The sequence below is a fragment of the Salvia splendens genome, chromosome 13 (genome assembly GCF_004379255.2).
Source record: "Salvia splendens isolate huo1 chromosome 13, SspV2, whole genome shotgun sequence".
In the NCBI taxonomy this organism is placed as follows: domain Eukaryota; kingdom Viridiplantae; phylum Streptophyta; class Magnoliopsida; order Lamiales; family Lamiaceae; genus Salvia; species Salvia splendens.
Genome location: NC_056044.1, coordinates 2138974 through 2158244, shown reverse-complemented (window position 1 = coordinate 2158244; position 19271 = coordinate 2138974). Strand labels below are relative to the sequence as shown.

Sequence of the window (19271 nt, the reverse complement as noted above, 5' to 3'; positions counted from 1 at the left end):
ATAAATGCCGGTAGAGAATAAAGACTACGACACAGAATTTACGTGGTTCGATTTACTGAAGTAAATCTACGTCCACGGGAAGAAGGGAGGGCAAGATTGTATTGCTTGATCTGGGATTACAGCTTACAACACAGACTTGCTATAAGGTATTTTATCTCTAGAGAGCTTAACCTTTTTCTATCTGATCTAAGTTCTATTTATACATTGAACTAAGATCGTGGCTTGCATCACCACTAAGTCGTGGATGTCGTGTAGGTCATGGCCTAAGATCGTGGATGTAGTGTAGGTCATGGCCTACGATCGTGGCCTGAGTTGACACCACGTGGTAGTGGGTGTGTTGGAAGTTGTGGAAATCCAGTATGGGTCCAATAACTCCTTGTTCGGTCGAATGCTGAGACCGAACTGCTTTGGTTGCCGATCTGAGAGTAGAGCTTGATGCCGACCTGAGAGCAGAGCTTGATTGGTTGGCTTTTACCGAGCAGTAGGCTGAGGCCGAACTCTAGCTTGATGCCGACCTGAGAGCAGAGCTTGATTGGTTGGCTTTTACCGAGCTGTAGGCTGAGGCCGAGCTGTAGGCTGATGCCGAACTCCTTGGTAATGCCGAACTCATACTCTTCCTTGGGCTTTGGGCTGATGGGCCGTCATTGCTGTTGGGCTTGTTTGGTACGCACCCCATCACTAGATATGGTGGAAAATGCAAGGGTGAAGAAATTTCCAAGAAGAGTTTCAGCAATGAAAAGAAAGAAAAATGGCAGAATCCGGTAGAGTCCACCCCATATATTCAGAATTGTAGCCGCGTTTGTGAAGCTCATTTTCCAAACACTTGTGAAGTAATTTTGCATAATGAAGAACACTCCTTCCATCACTGTCTCCGCCCACACTAGACCTTCAATCAACCCACACACAAACCATAGTCTTAGGTTTATCCATATCATAGTCTCTGCAGATCTGCACTCACTTGCTAAGTAGTATAAAGCATGAGAGAATAAATAGAGAGGTGAACCCAATTAGTACTATACATTGCAACTATTGAGTTCATTTCTACACCCACTCCACCCAATTAGTACTATACATTTATGATCACTTTGTCGAAGCAAAGTCATCGTCAACTATATTACTGTACTTTTATGATCTCTTTCCAAAGTAAATTGGGGGGGCGGGGATGGAACACAAGGCTGGCACGTTGCAGCGCCGATTGGATGTTTCATGCAGGTGGTCAGACGGTTTTGCAGGCGGTTATACCCCAAAACCGTCGGTTTTGTCCGATTTTAATTTTTTTAATTCTGATTTTGAATTCAAATTGATCAATTCCTACGCCGCCTTAAACCCTCTCAGTTTAACGAAGAGGGTTTTGTTTCAATTGCCTCTGTTTACACATTTTATATAAATAACCATTTCTAGCATGTTTAAATAAATATTAATTCGGAAAAATACCTAAAATATGGAATATTAGTAACCATTGTTTTTATAAATAATCATTTCTATTATATGTTAGTTGCATAATTATTAGTCCCTCATTTCTTCATAGTTCAGTTATTTTTATATTTCGAAAAGTTTCTCATAATTGAGTCATTTCCATATATAATAGTAATTATTTTCTCTTTCTTATTTTACTCTCTCTTACTTATTTTATTTATTTATTCAACATATCAACGTCTCTTTCTTAAACTCCGCGTTGAAAAGTTTTGCACCAACTATGGTGAAACTGAGGGAGTATAACCTCTTACGACAATCTGCCAGACACCAAGAAACAAAACGACACCGTTTCCTCAGATGCATTGCAATAGAAAATTCTTCTTTTTCCCGCAGCTGCAGCTTCACGATACCATAATTAATCTGCCGAATCCAGATAAAAGGCCGCCGTTTTTCCACGATTCTGTTTCAATTATTTCTCAATTTTTGAACATTTTGTGCGGTTGATTTTAGGGATACTGATTAATCTGCGCCAGCTAGGTTTTTGTTGTTCTTGATTTCTGGGCACTTTTTATGTGCGCTTTTTTACTCCAATTTGTGGATTTAATCTAAGGGTCTGTATTTTTGGGAGCAAAAATGACATCAACCTTTGATAGATGGGAAAAAGATCCGTTTTTCTCTGCTGCAGAGGACGTTCAGGAATCCTCGGACAGGTGCTTTCAACAACTTCCCCAATTTCACGCTGTTTTTGCATAATTTGCTTTTTAATATAGTTTTTTGTTGCCGGGAATTTGCTAAATGAACAATCTTTTTTCGTTGATGTAATCGAATTTTATCTAATTCATTATGAAGGATGGAATCAACATATAGAACATGGATTCATGCGATCAAGGAGACCTCGGGTTCTTGGAATTTGGATGAGCTTCGGAGAGATCTTCAGACAACCCTTGGCACAACCAAGTGGCAGGTTATTTGCTTATGCTGTGCTCTTGCAATGATTTCTCTCAGCAAACTTGTATGGTATAGCATTTGTTTTCCTGCTCTATTTATTCAAAAGGTTGTGGTTGTAATGGATTACAGTTGGAAGAATTTGGACGTGCTGTAAGATCGAGCTACTCAGGTAGTAGTTCGGTTGATGATGCAAAGGATAGGCATCGGAGTTTCATCTTCGCAATAGATAATCAAATAAAAAAAGTTGAAACATCTTTGAGTGGATCAACAGTACGACAAGGCAAGCCACCAATGCCTTGGGTGCGGTTGGATGAAGGAGAACGGGACGAGCTCGCCATGTTTCTTTCAGGACAGTCATCGTCTTCCCCAAATAAACTCTTTGGAAAGCATCGTGCTTGCCATATGGCGCAGGGACAGGAAATTTCGCGTGAGGGTGATCAACAAGTGAATAATGAGTGTTCGAGGAGTTCGTCTCATTTGGTTGAATTGGCTCAAGTAGATGGTAAGGGGGACAAGTTTTCAGGTCATCGGAGGGCAGCTAGTGCAAGTGCAGACATTGGCTCATGGAAGATCGTTGTTGCTGATGATGTTCTGCACAATCCATCCAGTGCAAAGCCTGACCTTCCTCACCGAAAGATACCTAGTTTTTCGGGATTGTTAGATACCATGGAATCATCCATGTCACAATTGAAGTGGTCAAAGAACGGTTACAAGAAACTTAAGGTTACAGATGGGCCTCAGGAGGCTGGTGTTACATTACCTAGAGCCCCGAATTTGACTAAAGTTAGTAATCAATTTTCCTTGACTATATCTACTGTTATCCTCTAAACTTGTTATGTTCAATTGCTAATTTGATCTTAATTTTCTTCTTACATGAAGGGCATTACTACGTGCTATGAGAAGAGTAAAAGTTGCCTTGAAGGTTGCGATGATTATGAAAAACAATGGTATGGTTGGTACGGTAGTATCCAAAGACAACTTCAAAGATCCCAATATCATGTGCAATATAGTCGGCCAGTCCAATTTGTTTTCTCCGTCATTCTCATACTCTGCTTACTTGGTGAGCCTGCTGATTAGCTTTCTACTGTTTATAGTATATGGTAATTATTTCATTTAGTGATTCAGTAGGAAACTTCAGATTGGTATTTTAGACTTCTTATTGTTACCATTGACCTGTTTCCTTGAGTTATTGGTTACTCATTATAGTACCACACTAGATTATTTTGCCTCTCCATTTTGCTGTTTGAGGTTATATATAAGATTATTCCAGTTATTTTTGTTTATATGAAATTAAAGTAGTGAAAGGATTACATACTTAATGCACCAAAGAAATCAATGTTTAAATTTCACCTTGAACTGTAGCTTAGCTTAGCCTATGTTGCCTTTACTAGTTACCATATTCGGTCTGTAACTCTGCGATTTTAGTGTAATACGAACAATACTTATTAATTGCTTCGTCTGCAGTTTTATTGGCTTTATGTTCAATCTGAGGAGGAGCCTTGTTTCTCCATTATTATTCAGTTTTCATCTGTGGAAAACGTCAGAGAGTTGGCGCGATGGCTTCACCTGTGCTAAACAGATGATAGACTGCATTCATTGAACTATTCTGATCAGAGTTGTTATTTAGTAGTAGCATTCATGATTCTGGCAACACCAGAAGCAGTCTCACTACCCAGTCTCCGTGTTGTAGCCGACAGGGCTTGTTGTACCATTGTATTTTTGGAGCTGCTGCTGTAGTACCGATCTATTGTAGTATCAATCTCTGGTATTTTCCACTTCAGAAACCTACTGTCTAGCTGCTTCTGTTGTTTCATTGTTTCGTGTATCGAACACGAGTTGTATATAATTTTTTGTGATTTTTGTATATTGGCTTCTAGTTCTGGGCATCTAGATAGATATACATGTGTTTGAACTACAAAACAGCATTATTGTATACTAGTAGTTATCTCATGCTTCAAATAGAAAGATAATTTTTTGAGTTGCTACTTTATGCTTTGCTGGCTTTGCAATATCTTTGATAAATACCATGTTTAAGATATTTCAATAGAGATCAGTTGTCAAAAATCAAGATTATATGTGGAATAGCATGAAGATTGAGTGAGGAAAATGACATACAAGAAATCAAAGTATTCATTAAACTTCCAAACTACAAAGCTTTGGGCATTTCATTAAGAAAAATGAACAGATGATTGAGTGATAAGTGTACTTTTTTCTACTTGTTCTTTGACAAGTTTTTGGCATCTTTACCTTCACTAGGTTTATTGGCAAATTCGACGCCTTGGAATGTTAGGCCAGGACTATAGTAACGACTGCCATAAGCCGCGCCAAATCCCCATCCAAGCCCCAACCCGACACCGCAGCCACCACCTTCAGATCGAAGAATAAATGCTTTAGTAAGGAGATAGAAGAAAGCAATGGCAAAGTAGAGACATATTCTAGCAAGATTTTACCTGCACCAAGTCCAAAGATGTTCAAGGGCGCCCCTGAAAGAATGAGCAACGTAAAAGATAGTAAAGTTTCATAAATAGTAGTACTACTATAAGATAGTAATAAGCAATTCCACGACAACATGGTTTGGGATAAAAGGTCGCGGTGTCTGCAGAAAATTTAGCAAAAAATTCATAAAACTATCAGGTATTATTTCTTTTTTCTGCCTAGACAAGTATTCATACGAATAAGCATGGTTATGGTTTCTACAAGTTGAGGTCAAATACCTGTTTTATGTAATTTGATGAGTACAGTAATAATGTTTCCAGACATTCGGAAATTGCATTCTGACTATGCAGCTGGGGTCAGGGTATGAAATAAGTTTCGATAAAGATAGAGATGCAAGCAATAAAAGTGACCCTGTATACAATCTCCTCTGCCTGCAGGTCAGGTAAATGATAAACATTGATCCAAAAATCCCATCGGAGGGCAACCAATTGTTACACACGGGAGGTCTGTCCTAATTCTTTGTCCAAATAACAACACAAATTCCCTAGAAAGTAAGCACCACATACAATTACTAGCTTAATGTGGAGCATTTTTTAGTCTTCCAGATCTTAAAACTATAGTACATAATCCAATAGAATGGTTACATGGCAGTAAGTAATACTGCATCTTCATGACTATGCTACATACTCCTACTTGATTGAATGGTCACATGAAAGTAATACTACAGTTCATGAAGTAGAATATGGACAAGTAGTCTAAGCTCGACAGGCTTCATGAGACACTGACTAATGCAGCTTAATAGCACCTTAACAAGTAGGATGAATGTTGAAATCAAGATCACCTTCATACATTACATTAATGATTGTAATCTATGTCTTCTCAATGACAAAAGGCCAACTCAACTATGAAAATTTTTCATACAATAAACCACACATTGACAATGAATATACACAGAAACATATACATGCTCATCCATTTTAAAGAAGATAATCATAACCTAAACCAATAATCCTCCACCAAAATTCACATTTGCAACTAAATCACAGAAAGCAGCTGAATAACAAAGTAGTTCCTAAACAAATCAAACAAATAGAGATTATATGATCCAGAATCCTTTCTCTGCTCAATTTGATTTTATCTGTAGAAAACCGAAGCTGGATTCACAGAAGAATTAGAGTAACTAACCTCCGAATCCCCACCCAACTCCAAAACCACAGCCAACTCCGAAACCTGAAGCCAGTTCAAATCATCAAGAAATTGCATCGAATTTGTTTATAGAATGAATGAAGAAGCTCACCAAAACCGACACCTCCTCCAGTGAAATTCGTTAGCACCATTTTCCCCAATCCCGCAGTTCTTGATTCGGAAACGGGCCAAGATTGAATCTTTTTGCAGATTTTTGGGCTTCTAGATTCAACTTTAAATGGGCTTGCTTTAAATTAATTCATGTATCTGAAAATTTGATCTTTACTCCCAATTCGCAAACAAGCTTATCAACACATTTTATATTCCAGATTCATTTAATTAATGTTGATATGAATATCAGTGATATCTAATTGACTACTTGGAATTTAATTTTGAAGCATATGTTATTATGTTCATCTTGTGATCGTTATTGTTAGGATTTTTTAGATAAGGGAGCACCATTTGCGTTTTCAAACTTAGACGTTTGAATTTCACTGTTTATTAGTACTATATATTGAAATAATAAAATAAACTTAATTTATGTCTAGGTAGTTTGCAGTGAAATTCTTTACAATTGTGTACTAGAATTATTTGAATATTTAAAATAGGATTATCTAGATTTTGTAATTAAAAAGGTTCAGATATTTGAAGAGAAGTATGTAGAAGTAAAAAGACTATATTGAAAATTCTAGAATATAATCTATGTTTGGTGTCTTATAAATATTCGGTAGAAATTGAGAAGTAAAGTATTTCTAAATTGTCCAAATCACAATTTACAAACTAAATAGATAGCTTAGTTGAAGAAAAGATTTAGACCTCATTAGCCATTGACTAATATAAATTTTAATGTTTAAAGATTAAAATTATGACAAAAATAAGTCAATGGCAGACAATAATAAAAAAAACAAAACGTAAAATGACTTTATGTCTTTGTAAGTGCATAATGAAAATTAATATCATTTACATTATCAACTAACCATGAGATAGTCAGCCAAATGCTCAAATGACCAAGTCCATTTCTACAGCTGATTTTGAGATTGCTATAAAATAGGGATATTTATAGAAATTATCATGCATAAATAAATAATGCTACTTAAAATGTAATGTAATCTTGAAGACAATGATTTAAATAATATACATTTTCTTAAAAATAATAGTAATAATTTAAATATTGTATTGTTTTTCAATATGTTCAATCCCACGAGATCTAATTTCTAGATCCGCTACAGTAATCAATTTACGAGCCAAATAAAGAAATATCGAAATTAAATTTTGCAGTGATATACTCATGTTACTTGAGCCACTTCTTTTTCGCAGTCGTTTCGAAAAAATAATAATAAATAGCTAAATTGGAGAAAATGTAAAGTAAGAGAGATAATAATATAGAGAAGAGTTTTCTCTATATTATTCTCTCTTTTACATTTCTGTCTTCCCTTTAACTATTTAATATCATTTTTATGAGTGCAGAAAAGAAATGCTTCGAATAACGTGAGACGTAGGAAGTAATAGATATACCAAAGATCATGTGATTAAATTTTATATCATCCTATATACTATTCCGATCATCCAAGGAAAACTTGACAATAACCATAAATAAGAAAGAATATATGAAAACACTTAGAAGCCAATAATAGTAGTAAAAAACAAATCAAAGAATCGTTATTGACAAAAAAATTTGAGTTTGCCCAAAGAGAAGGAAACTGGCAATTAGCAACTGCACAACATTATTAATTGAAACTAGCTAGTATATTATTTAGTAGAAGTGTTCGTTGTTTCATGAAATGATGAAATTTTATCATATTAGGACACAACTAATACTTCTATTAAACAATAGCTAGTTTCCATGTGTAGAACCTAAAAATATACTGTACAAAACAACTTTGGAAAACAAATACAAAATCAACAACATTTGAGCAACACATCCCATGTAATTATGGATATTCTATTAAGTTTATGAGAGGAATACAGATATAACTAACTAATTAATAAGTACGAATATGGAGTCACACACAATTAATGGAAGCTATATAAATTTTTATTTGACAAATAATCATAGTGGCAGCCTCATAGGTAGATTTGGATGTGGATTCGTGGTCCTCACCATGATATCGAATAGCAGAAAGGTGATCAAAATAGAAAATTATGTAACTTTGTACAAATAATCATATGTTTATTCTTGATCTGGTCACTAAATTTTGGTTGCCATATTTTAATATTATCAAACCCTTTTATTCCAATAAAACAACACTATAATCTTTAATCAATTCCATCATCAAAAATCAGTGGGATCAACTTTTTTAGTGGGCAAAATCTTTAATAAAAAGAAGCTAGTTACATACCACATTGGCTATCTAATTATGCAAAAAGCCTACTTAAACAGTTTTATTAGATATTCCACTAATCACTCTCTCAATCTTCTTTATTCCAATCCCATCTCTCACAACATAAGGCTCTTCCATAATCGTCGATAGGCCTACAAAAATGTGACATCAGTTTATTCACTAGCTAGTTATATGGAGTATATACCAAAAAAAGACAAACTACATTACTCACCTGATCCATAATTCTTGCATTTCTTTTCTTGAATTCCAACCTCTTCCTTAACCTTAATCCTTGCTTCCCTAAAAAGCCATGTCTTCTCCATCTGCTTGTAGATCATACGAACAACGTAATACAAAACCCTACCCCCGGAACCTCCCCCCGAACTTATGCATACGTTCATGAAGACGATGCAATCCATCAAGCTCTCCTTAGCCATCCCTTTCATGTCATAAGCCTGTGCCCTAATCCAGAGGCTTATGCCGTGGGAGTTTGGAGGAGACGAGAGGCAAAGCGCGCACGTTGCATCACTAATGGCTGCATCCCCGTCCCTCAGAAAGAGATGGCAATTTGCCCTTTTGCTATACACAATCATCCTCTCATTCCTATGCTTCAAAGGACATATCTCAAGAGCCTCACTATATTTAGAGATGGCTTCTCCCACATTTCCCACCAAGAAATGGTGATTCCCTTGTTGCTTGATTAGCTTCACCATTACCCTTCTCTCTTCAATTCTCTCTCTTGACATCAACTTCTCTCTCCTTTTCCTTTCAACCTTTAATAGCCATATCATTTCTAGTGATCTTTGAACATTGATATCTCCATTCTTGATTTTGGGTTTTTTGTACTCATGCAAAAGTGTTCTTGTGATGGAATCTCCCAAACTCCTTCTATTGCCAAGAATCCTCAACTCAACCAAATCCACAAGGCACAATGCTGCAGATTCAATGACACTGTGCCTCGAATCGACATCCTTGAGAAGCAAGAGAAGGCAATCAATCCCCATATACTGCCATTCATCTGAAGATCTTGAAACATTGCATAGACTCTCAATCACATTCTTGGATCTTGAGATGCTCTCCCTCCCAACTCTAGTGTGGCACAAGATTCTGATCAGCCCAACGCCACCTGGCGACGCATGATTGGCCAGTCCACCCCACACTCCACAAAGCTTCTCAAGAAACTCCCTCTTGCAAATGAGATGCAAACACCTCTCCTTCACAGCAAAGCAATTCAATAGATGAATGCTCCAACACTGAAGCTGGCTGGCCCACTCCTCCGCCTTCCTCCCCTCCATCTCCACCCCTCCCTCGCCTCGAGTGAGCAAGTTGCAGTGATACCTAACCCTCCCCCTCCCATCCTTCACTCCCACAAACTCTTTATAAACCTTTTCCAAACAAGAAACAGCCAAATTCATGGCTAACTCCACAACTTCCTCTTCATAAACTGCCACAGCCTCGAACGTCTTCTCATAGCTTGCAAGGTGGCCTAGTGCCCTAACAGCCACCCTCTGCTCCACCCAGCTCATCTCCCCTCTCAGGAGCCCCAGCAGCGGCTGCACCACGCCCGAATCAACAGCCCTCGCGGCCGAATAAGCCCTTTTCATGGTGTAGGAGCCCACTATGTGAGCTGCATAGTAAGGGATGTAGATGTTTTGGTGCTTGAGCAGCCAAGATCTGTCATGGATGGCTTTGTTCATCAAGATTGTCATGCTTTGGAAGAGGCCTAGAGAGAGAAGCTCCTCGTCGTCGGGCCGGGTCATGGCGAGGCTCCATAGCTCACTCACCACCAAGATGAGTTGCTCATTGTCAAGAAAAGGTATCCCTTTTAGGTAATCTTGGATTTTGCTTTTCCTGATTGGTGAGTCTTGCTCCTTCATTATGCAGAAGAAGCAACTAGATTTGGACATGATGTTTTTGAGATGTGTCATTTTTAGTATGTATGGATGGTTATATATATCTCAAGGGTTTAGGGTTTGAAGGAAGAGGAAGAAGAAGAAATTAATTAGTTGGTTTTGAAATAAAATTAGTGGATAATTAGGCAGAGTGGTGAGATTAAGCGGCGGATTAGATGACTTTGTGTAGTTTTGAGGATTTGAATAATGTTAAAAATTTATGTGATCATTGTTTTTTCACACATCAGCTAGCAAGATTAGTTGAATCCTGCCTAATTTTTTCTTGTTCAGCCTAAAAAAACTTAAATTATAGTACTAGTTAGATTTCTTTTATTGGGATTAAGAAAGGTTAAGTGTACAATGAATCTAGTATTGCTTTAGGTGATAATGTTCACTAGAGATAACATAATAAATCTCATGTCGATTCCCTAAATATAAACTCCATTGTCTTATACGGAAACAAAGGGTTATATACATTTAAGAAACCTACATGAAACAGTAACTAATTAGGGTCTCATAATTACTTGGGAAGAAACCAGTATCCCTGCATTATTGGCGCCATGAAAATAGATGATATACAAGTATATATGCAAATTTCTTGCAAAGATAATTAAACTTACCTCCAAGGCTTAACAGTAATATTACTATACTTTATGAAGTAATTTAATTGAGGTAATTAAGTGGTCCCTAAACTGTCACTTGAAGCTTCCTTTTTACTATCAACATGCAACTACATTCTCATATAATATGAATTAGTACAATTTGGGAAGGTCTCAAGAGTAGGTAGTGAATTACATAAAAAGCATTTTTACCAATCCATGAGTCCTTATTTGTTAGATTAATTAATATTCCTTTGGTAGCTTTTTTTTCTTTGTATACGCATGGATTATGGCATATGCCTAAATTTGTCGCATTGTGTAGAAAGCTCCCTTCTCCATCATAAAGTTAATTTATTTTGTCACTAGCTAGTGCCCCTAATTAAGTTAATAATTTTTTAAATCCTTGCTTTGAACTTGGAATCATGATGACAGTTAGTTCTTGGTGATGATGATAGGATTTGTGTTTTGTTCTAGTAAGAAGCAAACAAGAGAATCATGTTTTTCGAGGTTAATTCCTTTGAGGACAACTTCATTATTCAATCCTGTTCATCGTTTCCATAAAAAACCCTAATATCTCTCCTCCTCCATAAGAAGCTTCCTTTGTTTTATCGATTATATATATAAAGAAAGAAACCTTAGTTTTTCTGCACTATTTGTGTAGAAGTAGTCTAGAAATCCTAATAACAATAAATGAACTTTGATGGAAAAATCCATTATGCATCACAGCATCACCACTCCTGAAATCTCAATCCATTTCGCAAGTCTTTTACAAATTCCAAGTCATTCCAAGTTCGTGACTTTTCCATCTTCGTCGACTATGAGTGCATCATCCATTTTTCAAAACTAAGAAAACATGTCTGAAGGACAAGAATCTCGTATTTTATTTCACCAATGTGCACGAAAGGGTGTGCATTTTTCCCTTTACATCCTAGATTTGGTGTGCATTTTTCCCTTTACATCCTAGATTTAGTCCAACTGCAGCAGCAACTATAGTCCAAATTAAGGTGAAATTAATGATTAAGCATGTTGAAGAATGGAAGTGGTGTTGTGGTCCCTCGACAACTAAACTTTTTTTACTAAATATATGCATATTTTGATCCATATTATGAAGTCATTGGGGGAGAACAGAACCCATTCAAATATATTATACAGTAACAAGTACAAACTGGCTACTGTCTCAAGAATATGCGGCTGTCATGCACCATAAGATGTAATGAAGATCTTGATAAAACATTAGTACTATAATGTAAGACATGATTTCATTCTTCTTCCTACAACTCATGTGAAAATTTGTTGCTAGAATCTTGAAGGATATGGTACAACTGACAAATCATCAAAATAACCAAAAAAACAGGGTATATATGAAGGGTCTATTTGAACTTGATCCCCAATATCTAATGGTGACAAAATGGATAGTGGGTAACGGATAATTTCCATCCCAACCTGATACGCTTTGGGTATTGGGTACCCACTACCCAACGACAACGGGAAATGGGGCGGGATCGGGTAGTGTGTTTAAAGTTTTGCAGATAGCGGGTATATCCTATACCCGCACGGATAAACCCGTTAATCCCGATAATACCCGATATAATTAGTATTAGCCATATACTTATCTTTCAATACTTTATATTAAATTATTGTTGTGAGACTCACCGAGAATAAGTATAAGAGGTGAATAAAAAATAAGCCACCAAAATTAATGTTGTAAATTGGGGAACATTGTTGGCTACTATTATTGGAAGAGAGAAAATTTCAATATTTTTTTATAGGGGGCGAAACGGGTTACCCACGGGTACCTGTAACTGACAAGTCGCGTACCCGTACCCGATTTTAGCTAAATTTGTTGTCCCAGTACCCTCCCCGCAACATATCGGGATTACCCTATACCCGTGTCGGGTATCCCGTACCCGACATTATGGGTACCCGTACCCGACCCGAAACCCTAATAGAAAATTTGAAAATCCTAATATCCGACAATTTTTCCTAATTTACTGTATTAATATGATGGTAAGCTTTGAATCGATTAATAATAAAAGTGAGGGGACACTCTATAGCTAATTCCGGTGAGTTTTCAATTGTATGTTCGTTGGAAAATATAAATGTTTCAAAAGAACTGTTAAAACTCTTAGATTCTATAAAGTATTAAAAGACGGTGTATCGCTAATACTAATAACATCAGGTATTATCGGGATTAACATGTATACCCGCACGGATAGCGAGTATAGTATATGGCTAATACTAATAATATCGGGTATTATCGGGTATACATGCAAAACTCTAAAACACACTACCCAATCCCGTCCCGTTCCCGTTATCGTCGGGTAGCGGGTCAAAATGAGAATTACCCATTACCCGCTATCCATTTTGCCACCCCTAATTTTTTTATATATGATGGTATATTGTTTTTCTTTTTTCTTTCACAATAATAAAATCTTAATAGTAATAGTAAAGAGTCGGAACCCATGAAAGCAAAGGTTCAACGGTCTTAGTGGTTCTATGAACCCAACTTTTGCTTTGAAACACTTTCAATTGAAGGATCAAACTCAGATTCTCAAATTTGGAAATTTCACATTATCACATATAGAAGCACCAGTTTCAGGTCGGGCACGGGAAACCCGACACGGATATTGGGTAATCTCGATATGTTACGGGACGGGTATTACGTATAAAATGATATTTTTGGTACTGTTTAAGTATTTAAATAATTACTCTCCCTTAAAAAACAAAATTGAGTTAGTGTATTAATTCAGTGTGTTTCCAATATATATACAAATTAAAGATAAATATATTATATGACAGAAAAATAACTCAATTTGGCAAAGTTCAGTTTCCCAACTACTTGAAATGGAGGCACTTCAATTGCTACTTACATTCACACAATCACACATCCATCCTCACCACAAAGCCGCCCCACCTCGGCCCAACAGCCGACGGTTGGCCCTCTTCAGCCTATCTTCCCGAGGGCGGTCACTCGCCTCGAGCTCGGCAGGAGGGGTAAAGCAGTCCATGGACAGCCCGGGCGCGTTGAAAGCCACCTCCTGGACCGTCCACGTCTCCTCCATCCTCATTGTCGTCGTGCAACTCATGGTCTCACCCGCGAACCTTTCCAGGGTCGCCTCGGACCTCCCCGAGTGGGCGATCATGATCCCCTCAACCGGCCGGCCTGTAGTCGTCAAGGAGCGACACGATGGTAGTCTTCCAGCACACGGACCCGCCTTCCTCGGTCCGTATCAGCTTCATGTGCGAGTCCTTTAGCCCCAGGAGGAGCCCCGTCCTCTGGCTGAAGTACCCGACCAAGGTGTGCTCGGTGACCTTCGTCTGCTTGTCACTCGTGGCCTCAAGCGTCTGGGAGTCCGCCCCGACTCCCAGGGTGAAACAAGCCTCCCCGTTGATATTCTTCTCACTCGCGTGCCTCGCCCTAGCGAACATACGAGCCGTTGTTCTCGGATCAAGCCCCTACAAAATCCCAAATCGAGTTAAAATCACTTGTCACTACATAATTACCAAATATGTGAACTCATCCCAGCGCACCGGTGCAAGCAAATTTGGTTTATAAATCCCAAATTAGTCGCCTTACATCACAAATGAAAGACAAGTCAACTTGCACTGGAGTTCGTAACATAACTTTAGTCATAAGTCAAATACATGAATTTCAAAATTTGAAATACCTAGAGGGCGCGGCGGAGGGGCCTACCGGTGCCTTGGACTGTGTGGGTGCCAAGGAGCCAGGGGGTTTTGCGCCACACGAGGCTCCCGTTGCAGCCAGCTTGGACCTTGCTATCTCCGAGGGCTAGCTCGACATACCACATGTCGGGATTCATCTGCCACAACTCGAAGTTACCAGACTCGGCCTCATTGGCCGAGTTCGTGCTCTTCAGCACCTTCGTGTCCGTCTCTATACATGACGTCAGCATCTTCACACTTCCTGATGCATACGCATTTTCGACCGTGCTCTGCATCTTTTGGCTGCCCGATGCCGCTATATATTGATGTAGTATGTACTTGGCAGTTGCAGAGTCCTGCATTGCATTAATCAACGCATTTATAGGTCTTTGATTAAGTTTACGTGATTGGCATGCTATTGCACATTAACTTTAATTTATCAAACAAATACTCTCTCTGTCCCATTAGAAATGAAACGTTTACTTTTTGGATTGTCCCAATTAAAATGAAACGTTTCCTAAAATGGAAATAATTATATCTCTACTTTTTCATCTCTCTTATTTTACTCTCACTTCATTAACTCACAAAACAACATTGCATAAAATCTCGTACCGATTCCCAAATGTTGCATATTTAATGGGACGGAGGGAGTATAAAATAGGGATAACTCCAAACATTGGACCACAAATTAAAACCCACATTTGCACAATCTAAGGTAATTTTTTATGATCTTGATGGATGATATAGACCAAATAGAACTCACCCAAAAGACTAGCTTGTTAGGCTAGAGAGTTCATGTATAATATATATACATATACGGTACACCAGTTGTTTTTACAACCGACGTGGGAATTGAGTCCGTAACATTCGGCCCTCCTTTAATTAAGGACCAACGTCATCGTTGGTCACGTTGTTAAGAGAGATAGCACATTTAGTACTCCCTCCATTCCTTGTTAATAGAGGCATTTCTTTTCGGCACGAAGTTTAAGAATAGTGTGTTAAATGGATGGTGGAAAAAATAAGATAGAGTAAAGTAAGAGAGATGAAGAGAGAATAAACTAAAAAGGAAAATTACTTTTTGGCAAAAATAGAAATGACTTAATTAACTTGGAACTTCCCAAAATAAAAAAAAATGACTCTATTAACATGGAACGGAGGAAGTAATAATGGACAAACTAATTAAGTTGATGAAGTATTTTTATATTTGTGAATTGTTCAATATCGAAATTTTGACATATAAGAGCTATAAACTTGTATTACATCCGTTCCACAATAAGAGTCACATTTTGACATATAAAAAAGGCAAATATAGCAGTTATAAGACTTTTACCTCTTCATTTACCTTTCCCATTGGAGATGCTCTAGCAATGCGGTTATCTTTGATGACGAGGGGTGTCGAAGGCGCGTTGTTGCTAACGTGCACCGGCCCGAGCGGTGCACCAAAGATGCCGAGGAGCAGCAGTTGATCGGATCTGAAGTAGTCCGGCCCGACCATTGACAAAGAAGGGGCAGGGGAGTGGCGACTGCCCCGCCTCTCGCTTTTTAGCAACGGACCCCCTTGAAAGGAGATAGGGCCTCGAAACCGGGCCCTGAAAGGCTTGATTTCTTCGCATGTGTATCTGCCGGGCCCACGCTGCTGGCTCTGCTGCGACGGAGAGGTGAAGGCAAAGGCAACTGGATACGGGCGGGCCTTCCTGTAACGGGCCGGGGAGAGCCCGCTAGCGACATCGTCCTTGAAAGCCTTGAAAACCCCTGCTTTCGCTCCATGTTGAGTTAGCAAACAGGGGAGAAAAACGATTGGGACAAATCTGCTAATAAATTGATTTTCATGTATTAAATTTTGGTGATGTCGAATAAATAATGAGGTATATATATTTTAATGTGCCGTGGAACACTACATAAAACTCAAAAAAAATAAAAATAAATAAATAAATAAATTGAACGGACAATTGGAAACTTTAAATTTAATCAGTTTTTTTATATATATATTTTTGTGCATTAGAATATCATGAGAAAACTTATATTTATGTATATTTGATTTATCATTTTAGTAATATATGATAATCTTATTAATTAGCGTTGACTCCGATAGGATTGGTTATTAGATACATTACCTCAACTATGCACTAAATTTGAAATCTTATTTATATATATATAGCACTGGTATTAACGATTGGATTAATTAGCACAAATAAAGTAAAGTTCACTAAATATGTTATTTTCGCATCTCTTAATTTGCTATTACATTAATCATATGCTTCATATGGCGTGGATGTTATAGGTAATATCCATATTAATACATGCACCAAAAATTATACAGCTGGCCAACATATAAAATTTAAATAAAGTTTACCATAATAAATTATTTTTTTTGGGTATAATGAATTCTAATGAATGATCTGAAAATTTTAATTAAAGTATACAAAAATTGAAATTATAGAAAACAAAACGAAGGAAAACTAGAAAAGGTGATACATTGAGTGCACACCAAAAATGAGATTTAGACCATAATGGTATTTGCACTTTGAAATTAAATTACTATGTCAATATTTAATAGTAATTAGAAATCGTGCAAATATAGTCGTATTTAATTACTTAAATTAACCGTTAAGTCTCAAATGATGTTTGAATTCATTGAACTCAGTTGACCATTTGACGAGAAAGCTGGTAACATAAATTAAAAAATATATTTGGGCTAATATTCATAGGTTTAGCAAAATATTTGTGATCAGAATAATCATACTGAACCATATCGAAATACATTAATTCTTATTTTTCGATGTTTGAATTGTTTTTTTTTATGTTCGGAAGTCGGTTTGGTTCAAGATTGTATTTATAAAAATCGAAGAAATCATATGATTGGAATTATACTAAACGAGAAAAGAAAAATGGGCAAGAAGAAAGAAGAGAGAAAGGGGTAAAAATATTTAATTGGTACTATAAATTAAATATTTTAATAAAGAAAAGAGATTAAATAGACTGAAATGTCTTTTACGGGGTGTGAGGGTATTTTTGTTCCAAAAAATTTGAAATCATGAGTAGTTCAAACGATAATAGTACATGATAATGGAGTTCAGAATATATTTTATAATGTTACATACCAAAATTTATATTTTGGCAAAGTTCACAAATTTAAAAAAAATCCCTCTTAATTTTTTTACTTTGTATAATTACATTCAACAATCTTACCTAAAATCACAATACTACCATTTAAGAGAGTGGTCAATTTTTGAATGGAAAAGAACAAATATTTATTTTAGAGCAATTAGTATTAGTAGTAATATTAATGTAGGAGTATTATTGTAGTAGTATTAAATATTCAAAAAATCAAACCATAATAAAAAAATCCTATCAATTCTCAAAATTTACATATGCATCTACACACGATGAAAATTATTCCCAAAAAGAGAAAAAAAAAGTTGAAGCATTTACACAGAAATCAGCCAACAAGCTCAAGTCTGAGAAGTAACGGCCAAACTTTTATCCTTGAATCGATACCTAGGGTTTCTCGGAATAGCCTGGCTCGGCCCGAACCCGAACTGCCCGGTGCCGTTCATCAACGGCGGGCCGTCGTCGTAGACGTAACCGACGAGCTTCCCGCAGCTATTGCAGATGATCTTCACTCGCTTCCTCTGGATCCCCCAGTAATTGACCGTCTCGAAAAAGGGGCGGATCTTGTCCTCCTTCTCGAATCGGAATTTGGACGGATCCACGGCGGCGAATGACAGGGTCTTCTTGTTGCCGGCCTCGAAATAGAAGTCCGGCGGAAAGAGATCGGCCGGCTGGAGGTTCAGATTGGCGCCGCACTCTCTGCAGCTGTAGATCGTCGCCATAGAATCGATTTTTTTGCTTTTCTGGTTGTTTTTTTTTTATTGAATATGGAGGTGGGGGTTTTGTATTTGAGGATTCAATAGCGCGTCAAGGTTGAAAATTCCGCCATTCTAGAATAAACTTGCGTAATTAAAATAGTTGAATACTCCATTTAGAAATTATAAGTTCCAAGTAGATTAAGCTCATTTATTACTATATACAAAGTTAATTACGTATATTTTATTAAAATTATAAGTCTATTAAAAAAATTTATTTTTTAATATTTTGAAATTATCAATCTTATGTGGGTGGTGGAAAGGCCACAGCCGAGTACTCGGCGTGGACGGGGCGGGGGGTAGGAGCTGCAGCGGCTTATTGCACAGCCGGTGAGCCTCGGCCTGCCGGAAAATCAATTTTTTTTTTATTTTCTTCATTTATTCTATAAATGCAGAGGTTTAATTTTGTGCTGATTTATAAAATTTATGTGAGCAGATGGGAGGGCGTGTAGAATAAATTGTGGAAACAAAATTGTGTGGGAATAAATTATGTGTTTTAATTTTTTTTAAAATTAAATTATGTGTTTTTTTCTTATTATTATAGTCCAATAATTTTTATTATAACTGAATTAAAATATACCAACAATTGATAAAATAATGTGATTTGTGGTTTGAGCGTGTCCACTATTGATGTGGACAAATTTTTGTGGCTCTGGACAAAAAAAAAGTGGTTGTGGACAAAAAATAGTAGTTTATCCGACACTCTAACTCTGCTTTAAGTTTGATTCAGTGGCGGATCTAGGGGGCAGGAGGGGGAGGTCGCCCCTTCCCAGCCATTCGGAGAGCCAAAACTTTCCCTTGAATCGAGCCGAAAATAGCATATCTGCCTCCTCCGTGGAGTGTAGAAATATATTCGTTTTCAATAAATGTCATATAAAATGTATTAGTCCAATGGTTTGGTTGTTGAGTTTTTAACAAAGAGGTCTAGGGGTTAAACCTCAACAT

At 37.2% G+C, this 19271-nt stretch overlaps 4 protein-coding genes and 1 pseudogene across 7 annotated transcripts; 1 reads left to right on the top strand and 4 right to left on the bottom strand.

Moving 5' to 3' along the window:
- The first annotated feature begins 1736 nt into the window (after nucleotides 1-1736).
- Nucleotides 1737-4752, top strand: LOC121762499. 2 transcript variants are annotated; one of them, XR_006042228.1, is made up of 6 exons: nucleotides 1737-2126; nucleotides 2266-2380; nucleotides 2494-3147; nucleotides 3244-3424; nucleotides 3829-4129; nucleotides 4621-4752. XR_006042228.1 is itself a non-coding variant. In XM_042158385.1 (5 exons), the coding sequence occupies exons 1-5, from the start codon at nucleotides 2050-2052 to the stop codon at nucleotides 3852-3854; spliced, it is 1053 nt and encodes a 350-aa protein (XP_042014319.1). In that variant the 5' UTR covers nucleotides 1737-2049; the 3' UTR covers nucleotides 3855-4349. The 2 variants fall into 2 exon arrangements, 1 of the variants encoding a protein (XP_042014319.1); XM_042158385.1 differs by lacking the exon at nucleotides 4621-4752 and having other exon boundaries at nucleotides 3829-4349.
- On the bottom strand, nucleotides 4472-6299 carry LOC121762500 (protein TRIGALACTOSYLDIACYLGLYCEROL 5, chloroplastic-like). 3 transcript variants are annotated; one of them, XM_042158386.1, is made up of 4 exons: nucleotides 6098-6299; nucleotides 5986-6030; nucleotides 4815-4847; nucleotides 4472-4731 (listed from the first exon to the last, which is right to left on the bottom strand). In XM_042158386.1, exons 1-4 carry the CDS (start codon nucleotides 6135-6137, stop codon nucleotides 4577-4579), a joined length of 273 nt encoding a protein of 90 aa, XP_042014320.1. In that variant the 5' UTR covers nucleotides 6138-6299; the 3' UTR covers nucleotides 4472-4576. The 3 variants fall into 3 exon arrangements, 2 of the variants coding, with proteins under 2 accessions (XP_042014320.1, XP_042014321.1); XM_042158387.1 differs by having other exon boundaries at nucleotides 5079-6030; nucleotides 6098-6293; XR_006042229.1 differs by having other exon boundaries at nucleotides 4617-4731; nucleotides 4815-5231; nucleotides 6098-6290.
- A 1985-nt stretch (nucleotides 6300-8284) lies between these two features.
- LOC121761107 lies at nucleotides 8285-11761 on the bottom strand. The gene is made up of 2 exons (XM_042156700.1): nucleotides 8539-11761; nucleotides 8285-8458 (listed from the first exon to the last, which is right to left on the bottom strand). Exons 1-2 carry the CDS (start codon nucleotides 10232-10234, stop codon nucleotides 8358-8360), a joined length of 1797 nt encoding a protein of 598 aa, XP_042012634.1. The 5' UTR covers nucleotides 10235-11761; the 3' UTR covers nucleotides 8285-8357.
- A 1769-nt stretch (nucleotides 11762-13530) lies between these two features.
- Nucleotides 13531-16016, bottom strand: LOC121761833 (annotated as a pseudogene).
- A 1722-nt stretch (nucleotides 16017-17738) lies between these two features.
- LOC121761208 lies at nucleotides 17739-18416 on the bottom strand. The gene has a single exon (XM_042156822.1). It carries the CDS (start codon nucleotides 18291-18293, stop codon nucleotides 17913-17915), a length of 381 nt encoding a protein of 126 aa, XP_042012756.1. The 5' UTR covers nucleotides 18294-18416; the 3' UTR covers nucleotides 17739-17912.
- Nucleotides 18417-19271: the final 855 nt, after the last annotated feature.

Excerpts from the sequence above, each read along its gene's own strand:
- LOC121762499 (XM_042158385.1), top strand. The coding sequence starts at position 2,050 with ATGACATCAACCTTTGATAGATGGGAAAAAGATCCGTTTTTCTCTGCT. Across the intron at positions 2,127-2,265 it reads GTTCAGGAATCCTCGGACAG|GATGGAATCAACATATAGAA; the intron begins GTGCTTTCAACA and ends TTCATTATGAAG. Across the intron at positions 2,381-2,493 it reads TTGGCACAACCAAGTGGCAG|TTGGAAGAATTTGGACGTGC; the intron begins GTTATTTGCTTA and ends AATGGATTACAG.
- LOC121762500 (XM_042158386.1), bottom strand. The coding sequence starts at position 6,137 with ATGGTGCTAACGAATTTCACTGGAGGAGGTGTCGGTTTTG. Across the intron at positions 4,848-5,985 it reads AGTTGGGTGGGGATTCGGAG|GGGCGCCCTTGAACATCTTT; the intron begins GTTAGTTACTCT and ends TCATTCTTTCAG. Across the intron at positions 4,732-4,814 it reads CATCTTTGGACTTGGTGCAG|GTGGTGGCTGCGGTGTCGGG; the intron begins GTAAAATCTTGC and ends TTCGATCTGAAG.
- LOC121761107 (XM_042156700.1), bottom strand. The coding sequence starts at position 10,234 with ATGACACATCTCAAAAACATCATGTCCAAATCTAGTTGCTTCTTCTGC. Across the intron at positions 8,459-8,538 it reads ATGCAAGAATTATGGATCAG|GCCTATCGACGATTATGGAA; the intron begins GTGAGTAATGTA and ends ACATTTTTGTAG.
- LOC121761208 (XM_042156822.1), bottom strand. The coding sequence starts at position 18,293 with ATGGCGACGATCTACAGCTGCAGAGAGTGCGGCGCCAATCTGAACCTC.